Source organism: Haliotis cracherodii, unplaced genomic scaffold (genome assembly GCF_022045235.1).
Source record: "Haliotis cracherodii isolate W230 unplaced genomic scaffold, xgHalCrac1.p SCAF_31, whole genome shotgun sequence".
Classification (NCBI taxonomy): Eukaryota; Metazoa; Mollusca; class Gastropoda; order Lepetellida; family Haliotidae; genus Haliotis; species Haliotis cracherodii.
Genome location: NW_027266288.1, coordinates 52,501 through 75,354, shown reverse-complemented (window position 1 = coordinate 75,354; position 22,854 = coordinate 52,501). Strand labels below are relative to the sequence as shown.

Genomic DNA, 22,854 nt, shown 5'->3' with positions numbered 1-22,854 from the left:
ACTAGTACAAGCAGCCACACAAACACACACACGTACATGCACGTCGCTATATAAGTGCAATAATCTTGGACGCGACGTTAAACCCCATTTCACCTCACCTCACCTCACACCCTCGGATAGGCAGTTAAATGTTCTACATCACAACTAATGTAACAGTAAAATAAAGACCTTTTTTGAAAAAAATATGAAAAATATAGACCATTTTGCAATACATCTTCATTGCGGAATGATTCCGTACAACCAGTATCAGAGTTTTTCATGTTAAGCTTAATTATAGTAACAATCATTAAACGGTCAACCAAGGTTAAATGTGTTATCAATGCTGCTATTAAACGAAAATTGAACATCTACTTAAAGCATTATCTCAAATGAAGCGTAAATTATGACTGATGTGTTTGCTCTATTGATATGTTTAACATACGGAAAGAGTCTGACATCGCTCAATGATATATTTGTATCCAAAAGAAAAAAACATTACACTGGTTATTAGCAAAAAGTACACGCTTTCTTCTTTCCGTTTGCAAATGATCATCGTTTTGGAAAAGGTCAAAATAGTTACTGCTACCGTTTCTTCAACGTCAAAGTCGATTCTTTCATAATATTAAAAATATAATTAAAAATGTATTTTCATACTTTTATCAAACATGGATTGTTTGTTCATTTGTTGTTTAACGCCGCACTCAGCAATATTCCAGCTATATGACGGCGGTCTGTAAATAATCGCGTCTTGACCAGACAATCAAGTGATTGACATCATGAGCATCGATCCACGAAATTGGGACCGATGACATGCATCAACCAAGTTAGTGAGCCTGACCACCTGATCCCGTTAGTCGCCTCTTACGACAAGCATAGTCGCCTTTTAGGGCAAGCATGGGTTGCTGAAGACCTATTCCACCCCGGATCAAACAAACAAACTTTATCGGTGGTATTTCACGAAAATAATTGAAACCCGAAACATAAGTACAACATGAGATCATTTATTTCCAATTAAATCAAGCCTGTCTGTTCTTTCTTGGTGGTATTTCACGAAAATATATGGGGTCAAATTTTTGTCGGCTCCGAAACAGCAAGTAGTTCGCCTTCACAATCCGCGTGATAAGCACGTGTTCGAGGCCGCCTTGTGGAGATACACGCTGATAGGAAATGGGAGAAAGACGGAGTCGTTTCCGAATTCTTTCCCTTTTCAAAAATTGTCCCAGCGCATGGCGAGCTTCCGCTAAACCAAACGCTCTTCCTTTGTGTAATATGGACGTTCTCAGATCATCTGAATTCATAGAGTAAACGTCGTATGCGTTTACGCATGCCCAGATCTCTCCACTGTCGACGTCACAAGGGCTGGACCAACAGTTTTTAACTTCCGGGTCATCAAAAGATACGAACCCGAATGTTTTTAAAAAAGATTTTTCTTTAACTAGGACGTCCATGTATTTCATTTTCTCGCGTACAGTTCTTGCCAACAGCATAATGCGCAGAGAGAATTGGAACATTGGTTGTTTTATGGGGTGGAAGGAAATGGCATTTTGTTTCTCAGCTTTTAAGCCTACAGTCCAAGCCCCGGTCTTCTCGTTGTAGTTTTGAGAAAACATGCCGTCAAACTGAAACAAATGGATTTGAATTTATATATGCTTTGTGTAAAACAAGAGAATCACGATCAGTTGGATTGAAAATCTCCTTAAACATAGTTGAAATTCGACAAGCATGGTCAGGCGCTTACTAACAAACACGGCTATGGTTCACGATTATGTTTCAAGGTTTGTCAGCACCCTACCCGTGCTCGTGGGTTTCACCGATGTGGTAAACGTCTGAGACCTGCATCACTTCGGGCTTTCCTCCCACATTAAGCTGACACGCCGTGATATAACTGGAATACTGTTTAAAGCGGCGTTAAACCCAACTCACTAACTCACTCACTAAGTAGATAACAATATTGTTAAACTTGCGTTCACGTCGTAGGGGGCGGTCGGGTAGCCTTGTGGTTAAAGCGTTCGCTCGTCACGCCGAAGACCAGGGTTCGATTCCTGACATGGGTAAAAAGAGTGACGCTCATTTCTGGTGTCCCTAGCCGTGATATTGCTGGAATATTGCTAAAAGCGGCGTGAAACCATACTCACTCACTCACCTTCTCGGTTGATCCGGATTCAGCTTTTTACACGCTTCCGTAATCTACCTGGAATATTTCCGACAGCGGCGTAAAATCATATCCCCTCAATTTTATACAACCGGGTAGGCATCGGATCACAAACTTACCTCTCTCGCGATTGTACACGACAGTCCCGTCACCTTCTCCACACACCTCCCAAGCTCCGAGTCCTCATGTGACGTCACTGTGTCGTTCAGGCAGCCCAGAAGGTGGGGTGCAACTTGCCTGAGGGTGGGGCCGCTCAGGATCACCCCCGGGCCTCCCATACAGTAAGGCTTGTCGTCATGGAGACCTAAATTCCCCTTCTCGTCCGCCTTACCCGTACCCGGGTGGCCCATGTACAATTGTTGAGAGCTGTTGATGGAATTGAGGAAGTTCCGGAGGCGTTCCGTGTTGACAAACACGTCGTCGTCGAGTCTCACGAACCAGTGGAAGTCGTGGCCGTGTTGGCTGGACATGTGGCGGAGCATCTCGAAGGACTTCCGTTGCGGCGGGTACTCGTCGTCGGCGACGTCGCTCAACACTATCACCGGCAGCGATGTTTCATAATTCTCGCCCGTCCCCACAAAGAACACAAGCCGGCCAGGAGCATGTTTTCCCCATGTTTTGTAAATAGCTTCAGCTCGTGTTTTGAGATACCTCCTGGCAGTCATCACGCCGATGAACACAAGTCTCTCCGTGGGAATGTCCGAATCACACAGCGGCTTGGGATCTGTGGGTGGAGGGCGTGGCCGTCCCCATCCCCCCGGCGACCTGCACGCCGCCTCCTGTCGGCGCCACAGGACAACGAGGACGGTGTGACTGGTGATGTATCCGGTCAGAAAGCCGATAACGAGGCTGCACAGGAAGTCCCGGAACATACGATGTGACGCACGTCTACCCATGATGCATCTCACTCCCTCGTCGTTATCAACTGAAAAAGACAATGCAGAAAACTAAAAGGAATAAAATGCTCAATGATGTATCAGTTTAATTAAGGGAAACCATCAATCTTTCTAAAACCAGACCTTAGTTCTCGCTACCGCTAAACAAAGATCTGAGGACATCCCATTACGGGTCACGTCAGACCGACCTTGCACGAACTTTGACCGACCAACGGAATGACCAATCAGAAGGCAGCTTTCTCGTGCTTTACGGCACAAATTTCAAATTGGCGACTACGCTTCGAAACAAATTTTGACAAATTCTCGATTACAAATTTGAAACCTGAACAAAAAAAACATTCTGGAATCGCTAATAGATGGTCTGATTGTAAGGATTCAGTCGTCAAACACGTAACTCTCGTTCGGAATACCCCATTTTAAAGTTTTCTTGATTGCATGATTAGAAATCACATTCCGAATGTCACTTTCATAATCTGGTAAGCGACGCACTGATTGGTCGGATGAACTAAGATCTGATTTTAATGAGATTGGGGAAACCATCAGGTTTTGATGTGTTAGAAGCGTTAAGTATAATTTGTGTTTTTCATCTCCCGTCCATCCTAAATTACTACTTAAATATATAATAAATGTTTGTTTAATTGTTTGTTTCTTGTTTAACGCCTGATCCGATAATGATGGGAACTGCTTAAATCAGTGCAATTTAGACCCATTTATTCGTCTCCTACTATGACTCCGACACATCTAATTTGTAATAAATTACCAAAATCACTCATTAATCAGTCTCGTTAATCCAACACATTGATCAGCATACTCCGTGGTCATCTGCCCCCTGGTTCACAGCCCGTGTTTTCATGAGAAACAAGTCTGCTAGTAGCTGCATACTACGACGGCAGCAGAGAAAATTGCTTAACAATAAACAACAAGAGTTTGCCACTAACGTGGCTATATCCCCCACCACTGTTGCAGAATTTATGACATAATTAAATCTAAACAAACCCTAAATCTATTAACCGAGGTGGAACTTGTCATTGAAATTGTAAAAATATAAGAGTTTGGAACCTAAGTCCATCTTGTTGCCATGGAAACGTAAAAAATACAAATTTCTAAAACTTGTAAATAGCAAAAGGCACCAGTTCAGCAAGTACCTGACCGACCTTCAAAGTTTCAGGAAAAAATATTGAACGGTTTCTGAGTTATGCTCCGGAAACGAAACGTGACGGACGGACGGACGGACGAAGCCCGTTTCTATATCCCCCGCCAACTTTGTTGGGCGGGGGATAATTAATGCTTTAAACAAACAAAACGGGATTAATCCTATGCTGAGATTACTTCAATCTCATTAAAAACAGATACAAGTTCTTGCGACGGTTGAGACGACTTAATTTCATTAAAGCATCAATATTAAGGGGTCACACAGATAATAAGAAATAAAAGTATTCGCAAAACGTCACATTTTTAGCGTCCAACAGTGCAGTTCATTTGCATCTGGAATAAATAATTTTATACCCACTGACTGTTACTTAACATGCATTTGCACAAACATGTGAAACACAAGCTGTTTTTTTTAAGGCAATGGTTTTGGGTTGACTTTTCTATCACCTTCAATCTTTAACTGGCACTCGTGAAGAGCAACCTCCTCGTGGTGAGTGCTGGGTAGCGCTAATAGCTCTTCCCCCGTGTGGAACCGGGGTAGAATATTTCCACAGCACCCCATTGCTGGTCGTAAGAGGCGACCAAAGTGGGCAGCCCGTTTGCCGTGGGTTGCGTCCCTGTGTCGGCGGAGGACGGGAGTCTGGTAGTTGAGGGCACTGGTTCCTGGAACTGTGTTCCTTTGCCCAACACACTACTTCGACCCTTACTTCGCCTAGACGGGTGGTAAGATGGGCCCGGTCTTATCAATCGGCTGGTCATGCCAGGCCCTGTGCGTAATAATGTATATGCACACATGTGTTGTATTCTAATGTATATTTCGGTCTTGGCCGTGCATATCTTGTGTATGTTCTCAATTTTGGATTGAATAAATTGCCTAGAGTCTTACGCCAGAAGGCGGTGGCTCATGGGCCAATCTGGTACTTTCGACCTCTGAGTTCTGTATGTCTTCAATTTCCTGTCATGGGCCGAACCAGCCTGGCATTTTATTTGATAGACAAATACAGCTATTCATGTTGTTCTTACTGGAGTATACCACCTCTGTATCCCTGATGTTTGCATGTTGGAGATCCGGTGCAATATAACATCGCTCTTTGTAGCACTCCATGGTGGGTGGGGAGCAGAGGTGCTGAATAATTTACTTTCACCATGGCAAACAATCTCTCTGGTTCAAACCGCAACGAAAAGAAAAGACGTTTAGAAGCTGAGACTTTCTCATCTGACGCTGCTTCTGTTCAACAAAATTCTAATTGGTCACGATTTCTTGTAGTTGAATCTGGAACTGATCATCCTTTAAAAATGAATCCATTTGCAATTTGCAAAGCCATTGAAGGTATTTGCGGAGAGGTAAAAAATGTTTCACGGCTCCGGGGCGGCTCTCTTTTGGTGGAGTGTGCACGGAGACAGCAAGCTATCAATCTTTTGAAGTGTACAATGTTTGCAAACACTGCAGTAGTTGTCTCTGAGCACAGAACGCTAAATTCAAGTCGAGGTATCATCCGCGACAGAGCCCGTTGTCTGGCTGAGATGTCAGAGGACGAGATACTTGATGAATTACAGGAACAACATGTCACGTCAGTGAAACGTTTCTCAAGAAAAGACGGTGAGACCTTCGTTCCTACGAACACATATTTGTTCACCTTCTCCCTTTCAACCATACCCCAATCAATAAAGGCAGGCTATTTCAACATCGGAGTGGAGGTGTATGTCCCCAATCCACTCCGATGTTATAAGTGTCAGAAGTTTGGACATGGGTCCAAGACATGCAATCGATCGTCTGTTTGTTTCCGCTGTGGTAGCAATCATGACGGTTCTGATTGTACAGCTGAACTCAAATGTGTTAATTGTAATGGCCGACATGTTGCTTCTTCCAAATTCTGTCCACTGTGGAAACTGGAAAAGGATATTTTGACTGTCAAATGTCAAAATAATTTGTCTTATCTAGATGCTAAAAAACTTGTTGCCAGCCGGTCTCCTCCATCAACACAAACCTATGCTGCAGCTGTCTCTCGCCCTTCCACAACTAGATCAATAGAATGTCAAACAGATTTGACATGGACAAATTCAGACCATCCAATGCCTATTACGACAACATCTGAAAGCCAGACACCTCAATTAGCTACTACAGCATGTGACAATTCTCCACCATCTAAGATTATGAGTGAAACTTTGACTCAATCTTTAGCAGCTCCAGAAATGTCAGCTACTGTACAAACATCAGCTGACACGTCAAGAAAACAAAAGAAAAAACAAAACAGGAAAATTACAACAAAGATCCCGACTCCTACTGAAACATCTGTAGATGTTCACAACTTCTTTGAACCTTTAGAGATGGATGTTACTCCATCCCCACATCACACCAACAGTTGTGACTCCTCTTCACGTTCACGTGAGCGATCTCCTGTTGAACCGCCATGAATCATTCAAATGTACTTCAATGGAATTGCAGAGGGCTTAGGCACAATTTTAACGAACTACAGTTATTAACAACTGATTTTATTCCATCAGCAATTTGTTTACAAGAGACGTACCTGAAAAATACTGATAAATTTGAATTAAGGCAGTATAGTTCCTATCATTCTTTTTCTCCTCCGGGAGATAAAGCTACTGGAGGTGCTTCTATTTTGGTGCGGCGGGGCGTTGTTCACAGTCCTGTTCCGCTTGACACGAATTTGCAAGCAGTTGCAGTTAGACTTACACTGCATATTGCCTTCACACTTTGCTCCTTATACATTCCTCCATCCTCAAATCTTCAGCGTAATGATCTCCAAAAACTGTACGACCAGCTCCCAAAGCCCTGTCTCATCATGGGTGATCTAAATGGGCATAATACTTTATGGGGAGGCTCTATCATTAATCAAAAGGGTAAAGTCATTGAGGATTTTGTTTCTGATAATGACCTCTGCATCTTTAACGATGACTCAGACACCTACTTACACCCTGCAACTGGTACGTATTCATCATTAGATCTGTCATTGACGGATTCAGTTTTGTTGAATGAATTTTCATGGTTTGTCCATGATGACCTATGTGGGAGTGACCATTTCCCCACGGTGCTTAAACCCATTAATCCCGCTGATGATCCACCTTCACCTCGATGGAATTTTGTGAAGGCTGATTGGCCTTTATTTCAATCTTTATGCAAAGATAAATTACAACCTACGTCCTTTCAGAATGTTAATGACCCGATTCAGTTGTTCTCAGATCAACTGAATAAAATTGCTGATGAATCAATTCCTAAGTCCTCCGTCAACCCACATGTTCGTAAACCGTGGTTTGATGACTCTTGCAAACAAGCTAGGAAATGTCGTAAGAAGGCGGAGAAATACTTCCGTAAACATCCCACTGTCCATAATTTAAACACTGTCAAAATTTCAAATGCTAAGGCGAGGCGTCTATTCAAACAAAATAAACGTCAATCCTGGCAGAATTATGTCTCAAAAATTAACTCTCGTACCCCCATGTCCAAGGTATGGAACATGATCAAAAAGATCAAAGGCAAGGGATCAAATTCTACAGTAAACCATCTAAAGGATGGCGATACTTTGCTAACGAATAAGTCTGATATTGCCAATAGCCTTGGGAAAACGTTATCTCAACATTCGTCTTCATCAAATTACGTTCCTGAATTTCAAAAATATCAGCTCCAACAGGAAAAGAAAAAAGTAAATTTTACATCTGATAATGGTGAAGATTACAATGAGGTATTTTCACTACATGAGCTATATACTGCCTTAGGGCAAGCTCATGATACAGCAGCAGGCGCTGATAATATTCATTATCAGCTACTGAAACACTTGCCCGAATCATGCCTTGCAACTTTGTTGACTATATTTGATGACATTTGGACATCTGGGACGTTTCCACCTTCATGGCATAATGCCATTGTTATACCAATACCCAAACCTGGGCGGGATCATTCTGATCCATCAAATTACCGACCTATCTCACTAACTAGCTGTGTTTGTAAAACGATGGAACGCATGGTAAATAATCGATTAGTGTGGTACTTGGAAACAAATAATCTTCTTACCAATATACAATGTGGTTTCCGGAAGAACAGAAGTACTATCGATCATTTAGTGCGTTTAGAATCGTTCATTAAAAATTCCATTGTAAATAGACAACATGCTGTATCGATCTTTTTCGATTTAGAAAAAGCTTACGATACAACATGGAAACATGGTATTTTAAAAGATCTTCATGATTTTGGATTAAGAGGCCGTCTGCCTCATTTTATATCCCAGTTTTTAACAGACAGGCAATTTCAAGTCCGAGTGGGTACAACCCTGTCTGATCATTATAATCAGGATCAGGGTGTCCCACAAGGCAGTATTTTGTCTGTCACTTTATTCAGTATCAAAATTAACAGTTTGTCCAAAGTTTTAAATGATTCAGTTGATGGATCACTTTTTGTGGATGATTTTAATCTATCTTGTCGGGGTAAAAATATGCGCACAATAGAAAGGCAATTACAATTATGTCTTAATAAAATTCACAAGTGGTGTTTAGAAAACGGGTTTAAATTTTCCAAATCAAAAACTAATTGTATACATTTCTGCAGAAAATATAAGCCACACAAGGACCCTGAACTATTTCTGAATGGCACTCCTATCAAAGTTGTTAAAGAGGCCAAGTTCTTGGGACTTATTTTTGATAACCACTTAACTTTCCTTCCACATATAAAATACCTAAAAGCTAAATGCCTGAAGGCACTCGATCTCTTGAAAGTTGTTTTCAATTCAAAGTGGGGAGGGGATCAAACAACCCTCTTACACTTATACAGGTCACTCATCCGTTCAAAACTTGATTATGGCTCCATCGTCTATGGTGGAGCCTGCAAAAGTAATTTACAAAAACTAGATACGATACATCATCAGGGTCTGAGGCTTTGCCTTGGAGCCTTCAGAACGTCTCCCATTCACAGTCTCTATATAGAAGCAGATGAGCCTTCTCTTAAACAACGCCGACTAAAATTATCTCTACAATACATCACTAAATTATATTCTAATCCGTCAAATCCAGCTTTTGAATGTATATTCCATCCTCTCTACGAAGATCTTTACAAAAAGAAATCAGCACTCAATCCACCACTCGGAATTAGAATAAAATCTGCAATATCAGCTTCGAATATTAAACTCCAAGATATAGCTCCTACTCAACTTTTCTCATCTCCTCCTTGGCAAATGGTAAAGCCAGAGGTAGACCTGACATTAACCAAACTTAAGAAATCTGATACTAACCAATTAATATACCAACAAGAATACCATCAACTAAGAAACAATTATGACACTTATAAATCTATATTTACAGATGGATCCAAGGATGGTGGCGCAGTTGCTAGTGCCACTGTCATTGGATCCAGAACAATCTCTTCACGTTTACCTGATAACAGTTCAATATTCACTGCAGAAGCAAACGCCATTTTTACAGCACTTAAATATATCGGTAATCAAGCTAAACATAAACAATTCATACTGTTTTCAGATTCTCTTTCATGCCTTCAGGCAATTAAAAATATGTCTTCAAAACATCCACTTTTAATCCAAATTCTTGAGTTATTTAATGATCTTGCTACTGGCCAATATGACATCGTCTTTTGTTGGTTACCAAGCCATGTTGGTATCAAAGGTAACACAATGGCCGATGCTGCTGCTAAAGCAGCCCTCAACAAATCTGTGACACCACTTCTGATCCCATACACTGATTTTAAACCCATGATTCGATCCTACATCCGAGATCTTATGCAACAGAAGTGGGACGCCCAAGTAGGTATCAATAAATTACATGAAATTAAACCAAATATCGGATATACCTTCTTGGGGTGTCAGTCCAGATTTGAAGAGGTCATTATGCGACGATGTCGTATTGGCCACAGCAGATATACTCATGAATATTTACTAAAAGGCGAGGATCCTCCGTTTTGTATCCCTTGTGATGAGAGAATCACCGTCAAGCATGTCCTGCTTGACTGTGTTGATTTTTCCATCACAAGGGATAAATATTTCAATGTAAAAACAATTAAGGACCTTTTTAATGATGTTAATTCTCGTTTAATATTATGTTTTTTAAAAGAAATAGAACTTGTCCATAAATTTTGATGTGCTTAATGTATTATTTTATTAATTGGTAGTGCTAATTAATAACTTAGATTGTGAGTGGCTGTACCCTCGAGGGGGGTTGAAGTAGCGTAAAATTATTGTCCCCCTAAGAGGGTATGTAAGTCCCCAACCATTCGTAGTATTTTTATGCATACCAGACTTTTAAATCGTAGTATATTTGTTAGTTTAATTCAATGGCTAAACTTGCATATAATCGCCAGCGACTGAAGGGATGGTGTAAATCCTACCGGGGTCCATGCAGGAAGCAAAGGCACTGTAAGTCCCCATGGTCCCTGGTGTGGTGATCTCCCTTTAGTTACTGACGATCTCTAGCCCATTTTTATATTGTGTTGTTCCTTACTACTTAATGCTTTTAACTGTTCTGCAACTAGTTTTAAATCTTATCTGTGATATTCTAGTTCTCATACTGTCCTTTGATGACAGATTTTTATAAAGTTTAAATATTTGTATATTTCATGTCTAATTTCTCGTCACGATATGGCTGAAATATTGCCGATGTGACGTAAAGCAGTACCTCACTCACTCACTCACAATCTTTAACTTTTCATTATTTTTGATAGTCGCCAAATTTTCAGTTTCATGAAACCATCCAATCAGTGGGACAGGCATAAACAACATGTTCTTCAACTGTTGGTTTGTTGTTTAACGCCGCACTCAGCAATATTCCAGCTATATGACGGCGGTCTGTAAATAATCGAGTCTGGACCAGACAATCCAGTGAGCATCGATCTATGCAATTGGGATCGATGACATGCATCAACCAAGTCAGCGAGCCTGACCACCCTATCATGTTAGTCGCCTCTTACGACAAGCATAGTCGCCTTTTAGGGCAAGCATGGGTTGCTGAAGACCTATTCTACCCCAGTATTCCTTTCAAACCCGTTCGCAAGCATGAATATCACCCCGAACTAGAACTGAAATTAACGAATTTCCATTTTCAAAACAAAACTGGGAGAGCCCGAGTTCGATTACTTTGTGAATCGTTTTTTTTTTGTCACATATCTGAAACAACATATGACTTCGGGACCGACCATTTGTTTGAGTGAGTGAGCATGGTTTTACGGCGCTTTTAGCAATATTCTAGCAATATCACGGCGGGGGAAACAAGAAATGGGCTTCACACATTGTACAAATGTAGGGAATCAAACCTGGGTCTTCGGCGAGAGGAGCGAACGCTTTAACCACTAGGCTACCAGACCGCCCCTCCAGTTGAAAGAGAACATCATGTCTTATGTTTATTGCTCTCTGAACCCATTTGTGAGTATTGTTTCATAACACTTTGGATATTCATCCTTCCTATGATGTTTTTGTCCTTTTTCGTTTTCTAATTTTTTTGATAAAATGTTACTTAACTAAAATAAGCCAAATCGGTAGTTAAGGCCACGGCTTGAAAACATGCAGTCTCGATATCGAGTATAAACCGAGTTGTGTCCCTTTGACAAACAACAGAAGCGTCCTTAAAAGGTAAAAAATCTGAAGAATATTTGTACATGCTATCGCTGACGTGTTTGACACTGCAAATGCTACCAACTCTACCAACATTTTTTTATGTATGTTGTATGTTATAAGTATATGCTAAAATAAGACCGCCTCCGTGGTCTAGTGGTAGAGCGTCTGCCCGGAGAGCGGAAGGTCCGGGGTTCGATCGGGTTACAATGACACACAATCAACCATTCACCTAGACTGACCACCCGATCCCGTTAGTCGCCTCTTCCGACAAGCATAGTCGCTGAAGACCTATTCTACCCCGGATCATCACTGGTCAAATATTATTTGAATTTTTATCAGTCAGTAACTTTTGTTATTTACTTATATACATAAATCAGTTAATCTTCCAGATTAACATGTGTGCGAATTAACAATTTGTGGATAGGGAGTTACGTCCATTTAAATTTATGTTGACGTGTCCATCAGGCTCCTACATGTGAGGTCTTCAGATTAGCGTCGTCCGGGCTGAACAGGTTTTGTTTTGTAATCGAGTCTGCAATATTTGCTAGATCTTCATCTATTCGTTTTCTGATCATTCTTCAACTGAAAACAGTATCAAGTGCTTTGATGGCTTATTCTCAAAATCCAGTGCACATTTTCGTAATGCTTTTTGTCCGTTTCCTCAGGAGATACTTCACAAACTACGGATCATGAACAGTAGTTCCGTTATATAACGACGTATTATGGAAGAAAATCCTAAATTGACAATTTTATTTTTAAAAACTGTTACTAAACGACTTTTCAAATTTTGTTTTTGAACCGGATTCCGACATTTGAACCTCGAACCACAGGGGCGTGGCCAAAAGAGGCACATTAGAATTAAATTTCTATAGTTTTCTAACCTACCAAAGAAATAGAATAAAAACGTCAAATCGCTCTCCTTACCCAGTTTGCCTGTATCGGTGCTCATGCTTTCAGTCACTGGTTTGCTCTGACCAGACTCCGTTATGTACAGGCTGACGTGATTCAGCTGTAATATTGCTGATTGCGGCGTTGAAGAACATGCAATTGTTTTAGCGCTGCTTTGATCAATAGTTCAGTTATATAACGGCTTGTGAGTTTAAGCTTAATGTGGAAGAAAAACCCAAATTGACGCATGGTATTAACACTAAGGATCATTTTCAGGGGAGTCTGGGTTCAAACTCCAAGCAGCGGATCCTGGTATACAGCGAAACGGGGCCATACTGAAAATAGTTTATCGTAACTTGAATTCGATCCGTCATTTATTTAGTCAGCAAAAGGAAAAGGACGGCAGTTGTTTTCAATCGGATCGTCTCCGCCCAACAGCACATGTGTCAGAACTACTTTATTACACGTGACCTCCACGTGCTTCAATTTAACATGGTGACAGAATTTTTTATGACTGATTCCTTTTATAACGGATGACAACTCTTTCCGTTCGCTCTTGTCAACAGATCAAAATGCATATCCGATGTCTGTTAAGTGCGGGACCACCCTGCCCTCTGTTAAGTGCGGGACTACCCTGCCCTCTGTTAAGTGCGGGACTACCCTGCCCTCTGTTAAGTGCGGGACTACCCTGCCCTATGTTAAGTGCGGGACTACCCTGCCCTATGTTAAGTGCGGGACTACCCTGCCCTTAGTATGTCCGTCATGTCATAGGGATCTGGCGTTACACGGTTTACAGTTAAATTCATATCACTACTCTATTGGACCCTTGAAAATCCGGGGTAGAATAGGTCTTCAGCAACCAAAGCTTGACGTAAAAGGCGACTATGCTTGTCGTAAGAGGTGACTAACGGGATCGGGTGGTCAGGCTGGCTGACTTGATTGATGCATGTCATCGATCCCAATTGCATGGATCGGTGCTCATGATATCGATCACTGGATTGTCTGGTCCAGACTCGATTATTTACAGACCGCCGTCATATTGCTGAATGCGGCGTAAAACAACAAACCAACCAACCACTTCTCTATTGCTGCGCGAGATAACGTGCGAAGCGGAATAAGCTGAATCGACCCGAGTCGACTTGTCGCTTATATCATACTGGGTGAACGTATTTGATTCAACAATATTTTGATCACAACTAAGTATGGTAGGTTGAGTTATACAACAAAGGTTGATCACAGTATTTGCTGAAAGTCATGCGACCGCCTCCTTGGTCTAGTGGTAGAGCGTCCGCCCGGAGAGCGTAAGGTACGGGGTTCGATCCCCGGCCGCGTCATACCAAAAGACGTTAAAAGATGGTACTTGTTGTTACCCTGTCTGGCGCTCGGCATTAAGGGGCTAAAGCAAGGACTGGTCGTCTCGGAGTCAGTATACTGTGTCTGAGTGGGGTATTCATGTTAAACTGCGGCATGGTATCTCAGTGGGCTAGCACTATAAATCGGCATCAGTCCGGACTAGTACAAACACGCACACGTACATGCACGTCGCTATATAAGTGCAATAATCTTGGACGCGACGTTAAACCCCATTTCGGCTCGGCTGAAAGTCATGCAGAAATTTGAATACCACAGGCGACAATATTTTCAATATGGAGAAGCTTCAAGATTGAATATTTTATGATAGCTTCATTCATTAATATTCTTGTCTCGCGCAAACATTCCCCAAGAAACTGACCCGATACGCAAGTTAATTTTTCCCTCTTGACGTTCAAAGAAAACAAATAAAAACGCAATCGAAATGATATTTAACAAAATGCTTTTCAGTGTGCATGTCAGGGCTAATTATATATTGGCTTTCAATGTTAGAAAAAAAAGATTGAGGGGTGGTGGTGAGTTACCTCCCTTCATCTGACAGTGTGTTGACGTGAACGCCACACACGGTGGGGTAGCCTGCTGGTTAAAGCGTTCGGTCGTCACGCTGAAGGCCGGGGATCGATTCCCCTCTTGGGAACAATGTTTTAAGCCAATTTTTGGCCCTTCCCCCGCCCCTTCCCCTCGGCTGCTAATAAGAGATAAAAGGATGAAAAGGATCGCTGTTAAGTTGCATCAGGAATGAATAATTTTATACCAATACTGACAGTTTCTTGTCATGTGTTGAACGTGCGTGGGAGAAGCCATTGGTTGCGTTCAGATGCAGGGTTTGGGTAGCTGTATCCATCAACTTAAATCTTGCACTTTTCATTGTTTTTAATAGTCGGGGTCCATTTTCCAGTTTCATAAAATCACCCAATAAGTGCGACAGGCTTAAACTACATGTTAATTGCACTGTCAGCATACTCAGACGCTTGTTGGCACGAGTTCGTGTTTGACACCCGACATACCTAGGGCGCCCTTCACTAATGAGGATGGAATCAAGGACATCTGTGCCTTATTTAAATATGGCGAGTATATTATATTACGACGAGTATGTATGAAGCTGGCAGAGGGGATTTATTCGCCATTCTAAGTGGACGGTTATAGAACTGCTCGCTTAAATTACGGAAGAAAATATCTAAACTTGTCTGATGTAAGACTACACTGTATATATTTATAGGCTGTGCCCCACATCACGTGACCGTGTCTCAACAATCACATGACTGTCACCAGAACACTGTCGGAATGAGTCACAGCGCAACGGACGTATGGAACCAGTTTATACCGACACTCCTTTCGCTGGATTCGCCCCTTTCCGTAACCGCAAGAAGTCTCGTTCCCCTATCGATGAATGTTATGTGAGAAAATACGACAAACCAATCAGAATGTGCGTATGATTTCAAGTACTTCGTCAAAGAATCCCTCAGAAATAATTTTTGATTTGACATGTCTTGTATCTGAAAATATACCAAAAACACAGTTAAATGTGTTCATTCATACTGTATAATTCCGCACATCCCGAAGTGCTTTAAATTGCATCTGAAATATATATCAAAATGTGAAAATGTGTGAACGATTACGCAATGAGTTGACAATTGCTTTAGGTATGCCCGTTTGCGATAAGACGGAACCCGGTCTCAAACATCGCCACGAGAGGGCACAAGTCGCTATTCGGCTTGTCCCGGAATAACACGAGTTGGTCACGAATGCTTTCGCTGGACCACAAGCACAACGTATGCCCTTGATGGAAAGAAAGGAGAAGACTTCAAAATGTGTATATCATCACAGAATTCTTCCATAATTGAATACGTGTACAAAAATGTGGTCGCTCTAATATTCAGAGCAATTTAGGAATTATGTCTTAACCAGCGTTAGGAATTGGCACTAGTCCTGTCGTTCTTGCCAAACTACCCAATAGTTAAGGTATCATAAGGACTAGTAGAGATTTTCCATTTTTAAGAGTTTTGCTATATGTTATAGTCATAAGGACTAGTGGACTAAAATTGTTAGTCCCTACCGCTGCCTTAACTGCGGTATCTAAATTACAACCGTAATAAAGTCTCCGTTGTCTAGTAGATAGAGTATCTGCCCGGAGAGCGGAAGGTCGGTGGCTGCTTTTTGTTACCCTGCCTGCCTCTCGGCATGAAGGGGCTAAAACAAGGACTGGTCGGCTCGGAGTCAGTATACTGTGTCTGAGTGGGGTATTCATGTTAAACTGCGGCATGGTATCTCAGTTTGCTAGCACTATAAAACCGGCATAAGTCCGGACTAGTACAAGCAGCCACACACACACGTGGTCTCATGCCAATTTAGTATTGATAAAACTATAGAAGTCTGACACAAATCGATTGTTATATAAATAAGCATTTCATGAACCTATACCCCACTTTTACCAGTATTTACATAGAAGGCACCAAAGATATTGAGGAGGTATCAGCTGCAGTTGTTATTTACTGTAAGATTGTGTCGATGCGACAACCTGATGGAAGCTCGATTTTTACGGTTGAAGCTCATGCTATACTATCAGCTTTGCAATAAATTGAAACGTTTACCAAAAGCAGTTTTATCATACTCTCTAAATGTCTATCCAGGCAATGAGAAATCATTATTAGCTGACATTTGAAGGTGGCATCTCAATTTGTCACACACACTCGCACACACACGCACACACACGCACGCACGCACACACACACACACACGCGCGTCAGATTCGGCACATGAATGACATATAGACAATGCTGAGAGGTATACATATAAATTGACAAAGCAAGATAATAAGCCGTCTAGATTATCCGTCGAAACATTAAAATTTGGCTAAAAGGGCAAAATAGCTGCGATAGATATGAATGGACCGCTGCACCGAAGCCTCATTGGTCAGGTTAGCTCTAATTAAGACCCTTGGCTTGTGTGCGCCATACCGGTGCTCTGGAAAACGTCAACGACTGGAATCACGTCGGGCGTTCCTCCCACATTAAGAGGGACGGTCTGGTAGCCTAGTGGTTAATGCTTTCGCTCGTCACGCCGAAGACCCGGGTTCGATTCCCGACATGGGTACAATGTGTGAAGCCCATTTCTGGTGTCCCCCGCCGTGATATTGCTGGAATTTTGCTAAAAGCGGCGTAAAACCAAACTCACTCACTCACTCACACATTAAGATGTCATGCCGTCATATAACTGAAATACTGTTCAAGATAACGTAAACAGTAAACCAAATTCATGAGTAAATTACCACAAAGCGATCGAAGCGCTAAGACAATAGTAACGCCCATACTTTAACATCGACCTACGACAGTTGAAGGGCTACGATCGCTTTGTCTAACGTGCCCATGGGGTAGAACAGGTCTTCAGCAACCCATGCTTGCCGTAAAAAGGCGACTATGCTTGTCGATAGAGGCGACTAACGGGATCAGGTGGTCAGGCTCGCTGACAATCTAGTGACTGACAACATGAACATCGATCTCCGCAGTTGGGCCTCTTACGACAAGCATTGTTTACTGAAGACCAGTAGTCTAATCTGGATCTGCTCGTAGTTAGGCCGGTTTAGAGATCTCTGGCAGGTTGTAGTGTTATTCCATGTCATGGCGGGGACGCCAATAACAATGCGCTTTCACATTATCATTTGGGAATTCGAACAGGAGTCAATGACGCGAAGAGCCATCACTGTAGCCACTCGGCTACCCCACTGCCCCCATAACTATGAAACCTGTTCAACCTAAATGTGGGGCGGTCGGGTAGCCTAGTGGTAAAAGCGTTCGCTCGTCACGCTGAAGACCCGGGTTCGATTCCCGACATGGGTACAATGTGTGAAGCCCATTTCTGCTGTCCCCCGCCGTGATATTGCTGGAATATTGCTAAAAGCGGTTTTAAACCATACTCACTCACACACTCAACCTAAATGTCATTTTTGGTGATTCAAAACAGAATATTTTTTCAACTCCGAAATCAAAGTTCAAAGGTTATATAAACAAACCCACGATAAAAGAGAAAATGTAAAAATAAATGGTCTGTTAATATCCGGTATTAGACATCGGATCTGGGCGAGTCGAGGTTTGCGTTTACAATGCAAGTGTTTATCAACAATCCACGAACAGCAGCTAATGTACTTCACTGATTAAACAGCCTTTAGAACAATACTGCCTGGGCCGGAACGGAGGCGTTTGTCCACTCAGTGGAATGATTCGATATGCGTTGAAAGGAAGTCCCGGCAACATGTGGCTACCAGATAATACTGTTCGGGTCGCCCTGCTCTGTAATGTTGTGTAATACGGGCGTCGAGACGTCTTAGCTTACCCCTTCATTTAAACAGCGACCTTATATTAATTAGCGACTGCGTCAGAACAAATTCGACAGCAACGATAATACGACGATAATATTTGACTGATAAGAATCAAAGGGTTAACAAAAGGATAAAACCTTCTTTTAGATAAGAGAATGGAGATACAAGAATGGAGATAAATCGCTTGTGTTATGCATGTAACGTAGATAACGTATCTAAATGTTTTGGTTTTTGGTTTGTTGTTTAACGCCGCACTCAGCAATATTCCAGCTATATGACGGCGGTCTGTAAAATAATCGAGTCTGGGCCAGAGAGACAATCCTGTGATTGACATCACGAGCATCATTCTATGCAATTGGGATACGATGACATGCATCAACCAAGTCAGTGAGCCTGACCACCCGATCCCGTTAGTCGCCTCTTACGACAAGCATTGTCACCTTTTACGGCAAGCATGGGTTGCTGAAGACCTGTTCTACCCCGGATCTTCACGGGTCTGTCTAAATGTATACACATTGCTCTTAACGCCACATTATGTTTCTAGGTTTGTCAGCACCATGCCGTGCTCGTGGGTTTCACCGAAGTGGTAAACGTCTGAGACCTGCATCACTTCGGGCTTTCCTCCCACATTAAGCTGACACACCGTAATATAACTGGAATACTGTTAAAAGCGGCGTTAAACCTAACTCACTCACTCACTTAACGCCACAATATGTTGATGTTAAACTGACCGGGTTTGTTTTCAGGCAAAATTGAAGATTGAACGAAATGGTTGTTAAATTTGAGGATTCGATGTATCGTTTCTGGGTTGTTCGAACCAAGTATCGATATATTTATCTATCTTCTTGAGTCTTTTATTATATAATAGACGTTACTAAGTTGAGTTTGTCCTACATATGAAGTTCTGGACATCCAGCTGCACGTCGTGGTATAAGTACAATAGCAATGCGACATTAAAACTAATTTCACCTCACTTAAAAACATTACAACACAAGATGCGCGTATGTGCCAAATGTTTGTTTGCATTCAGTAATATTTCACCTATTTGTAAATAATCGAGTCTCGACCAGACAATTAAGTGATTGATGTTATGAGCATCGATTTATGCAATTGGGATACGATGACATACATAAACCAAGTCAGCGAGCCTGACCACCCGATCCCGGTAATCGCCTCTTACGACAAGCATAGTCGCCTGTTAAGGCAAGCATGGATTGCTGAAGACCTATTCTACCCCGGATCTTCATGGGGCTCTTCCAAATGAAGATACACGTGTATTTCATAAATTCTGTTTAGTACACGTGTGGTGGACGATTTGAAACATTGTGAGAAGATGTATATACTGTATGTAAAGTTGGTGTGTCCACCTACACATGAATGTCATACAAATTATCTCTCTACATGTGACTGCACATGTCACACATTATATTCATCTGCACGTGACTGTTACACATTATATCCACCTTCACGTGATTGTCACACATTATATCTACCTTCACGTGACTGTCACACATTATATACCTCTACATGTGACTGTACATGTCACACATATATCCATCTGCACGTGACTGTACATGTCACACATTATATCCTCTACACGTGACTGTACATGTCACACATATATCCATCTGCACGTGACTGTACATGTCACACATTATATCCTCTACACGTGACTGTACATGTCACACATATATCCATCTGAACGTGACTGTACATGTCACACATTATATCCCTTTACACGTGACTGTACATGTCACACATATATCCACCTACACGTGACTGTACATGTCACACATCATATCCACCTACACTTGACTGTACATGTCACACATTATATCCACCTACACGTGACTGTACATGTCACACATAATATCCACCTACACGTGACTGTACATGTCACACATATATCCATCTGCACGTGACTGTACATGTCACACATTATATCCCTTTACACGTGACTGTACATGTCACACATATATCCATCTGCACGTGACTGTACATGTCACACATTATATCCTCTACACGTGACTACATGTCACACATATATCCATCTGCACGTGACTGTACATGTCACACATTATATCCCTTTACACGTGACTGTACATGTCACACATATATCCACCTACACGTGACTGTACATGTCACACATCATATCCACCTACACTTGACTGTACATGTCACACATTATATCCACCTACACGTGACTGTACATGTCACACATCATATCCACCTACACTTGACTGTACATGTCACACATTATATCCCTCTACACGTGACTGTACATGTCACACATTATATCCTCTACACGTGACTACATGTCACACATTATATCCATCTGCACGTGACTGTACATGTCACACATTATATCCCTCTACACGTGACTGTACATGTCACACATCATATCCACCTACACGTGACTGTGATTGTCACACATTTTATTCCCCTAAACGTGACTGTCACACATTTTATAGTGAAACCTCCTTGCGCCTATATAATCCTGAATCTCCGGTATCCGTTAAAATCACATAAGTACTGACGGTTTCATATATAGATAGATAGATAGATAGATAGATAGATAGATAGATAGATAGAAACAATTGAAAAATAATCATGTATCTATGATTTTACACCAAAAAAAAATAAATTGCTTCCTGGATGAGCTGAAAAATATATGTCATGAACAGGCATTTAAATGTTAGGCAGAATTTCTTTCGCGTTTTTCCAAGAGGTGACCGACAAAATAGCCTGTCTCTTTAAAAAAGAATTACCAGGCCGCCAAATCACCACCACCCCTCCATAAATGTCGTAAGGGACGGCTGCATGTACGCAAAGTACATTTTTCTTTGACAATAATACGTTAATCATTGCAAGACAGTTGATAATTCCTACCAATTCAGTGAGAACGTCAAAGGCCGGATAAACAAGGCTTACACGAGACGGACTGAACGTACGTCACACGATGAATGAGGTGCTTGTTTGCGGAAGCAACGTGAGTCCTATATGACTTCCTCTGTCCCAATGATTGAAGTACGAGATGTGCAGGTTTTTTTGTGTTGGTGTCATGAACGTCCTGTCACGTCATGACATTTTATAAACACTGAAGAGAAGCGCTCTTCACATCACAGCCATCAACCTCTGCACCGGTGGAGTCATTTTGGAGCACTCACGACCAGGTCGTAGATGGTGGTGCGTTGTTAGAATAGTTCATTAACAGAGTTTTAGGTTTAAAATGGGGACACGGCTGGCCCAGTCGTCTAAGCGCCGCGATTCGCTGTGCAGAGTTGCGTCCCTTGGGCACGCCAGAAACCTATGATTGTGGGTTCGAATCCCGGACCGCCCCGATTATGTTTCTGGGTTTGTCAGCAACATACACGTGCTCGTGGGTTTCACCGAAGTGGTAAACGTCTGAGACCTGCATCACTTCGGGCTTTCCTCCCAAATTAAGCTGACACGCCGTGATATAACTGGAATACTGTTAAAAGCGGCGTTAATCCCAACTCACTCACTCACTCAGTTAGGTTTAACATGTTGGACATCTTGTTACGCATATGGCAGTTGAGCTGTCAACTTGTTTGTTTTCTTGGCATGCTTGTACTATAACTGTTTATGATTATGAATTATTGGCTAGATGCATGAATTTGTTTTGTGGTCAGTTTTAATGAAATCAGTGTAAAGGTGAGTGAGTGAGTGAGTTGGGTTTAATGCCGCTTTGAATATTCCAGTTATCGCGGCGTGTCATCTTGATATGGGAGAAAAGCCCGAAGTGATGCAGGTCTCAGACGTTCACAACTTCGGTGAAACCTACGAGCCAGGTATGGTGCTGACACCATAATCGGGGCGAACCGGGATTCAAATCTACCATAATGTGTCTGGCGTGCCCAAGGGACGCAACTCTGCACAGCGAATCGCGGCGCCTTAGTCTCCGGGACCCGTACCCTATCGTTGAAAAAACTTTCAACGAGATAACATATAAAAGTCAGCTTGCAAGGAAGAAAAACATGATACTGTCAAAATTATAAATATAGAGGTCGCCTCCGTGGTGTAGTGGATAAATTGTCTGCGCTGAGTTTGGAAGGAAGTAGGTTCGATCCCCGTCTGCGTCATACCAAAACACGATCGGCAGGAAGGGGCTTAAACGTGGACTGGTCGGCTCGGAGTCAGTATGCTGTGTCTGAGTGGGGTATCCATGTTAAACTGCGGCATGGTATCTTGGGCTAGACTCAAGCACTCTAAAATCGACATCGGTCTAGACCAGTGCAATTTTAAGCGGCAACACATACACACATATGCACGTCGGTATAAATAAGGAGACACAAGTCTATTGATATTTACGTAGGATTGTGTTCCCAGAAGTAGAAATCTATATATTCTGTCTCTTAATTCACTACTGACGTCTAAAATGTCTAGATATATCTGAGATCTTATTAAGTATCTGAAATCGCCTTCGTGGTTTAGTGGTAGGGCGTCCGCCCGGAGAGCGGAAGGTTCGAGGTTCGATCCCCGGCTGCGTCATACCAAAAGACGTTAAAAGAT

General features: G+C 42.0%; 1 protein-coding gene across 1 annotated transcript in view; it reads right to left on the bottom strand.

Annotated features, from left to right (window-relative positions):
- Positions 1–985: 985 nt before the first annotated feature.
- LOC139477134 (chondroitin sulfate synthase 1-like) overlaps positions 986–22,854 on the bottom strand; it is a 29,758-nt gene continuing 7,889 nt past the window's right edge. Inside the window, exons 3-4 of the mRNA XM_071259688.1 lie at positions 2,251–3,056; positions 986–1,598 (exon numbers count right to left, since the gene is read on the bottom strand). Of these exons, the coding sequence (XP_071115789.1) occupies positions 996–1,598; positions 2,251–3,027 (1,380 nt within the window). The 5' untranslated portion in view covers positions 3,028–3,056 and the 3' untranslated portion in view covers positions 986–995. The remainder of the gene's footprint in view (positions 1,599–2,250; positions 3,057–22,854) is intronic.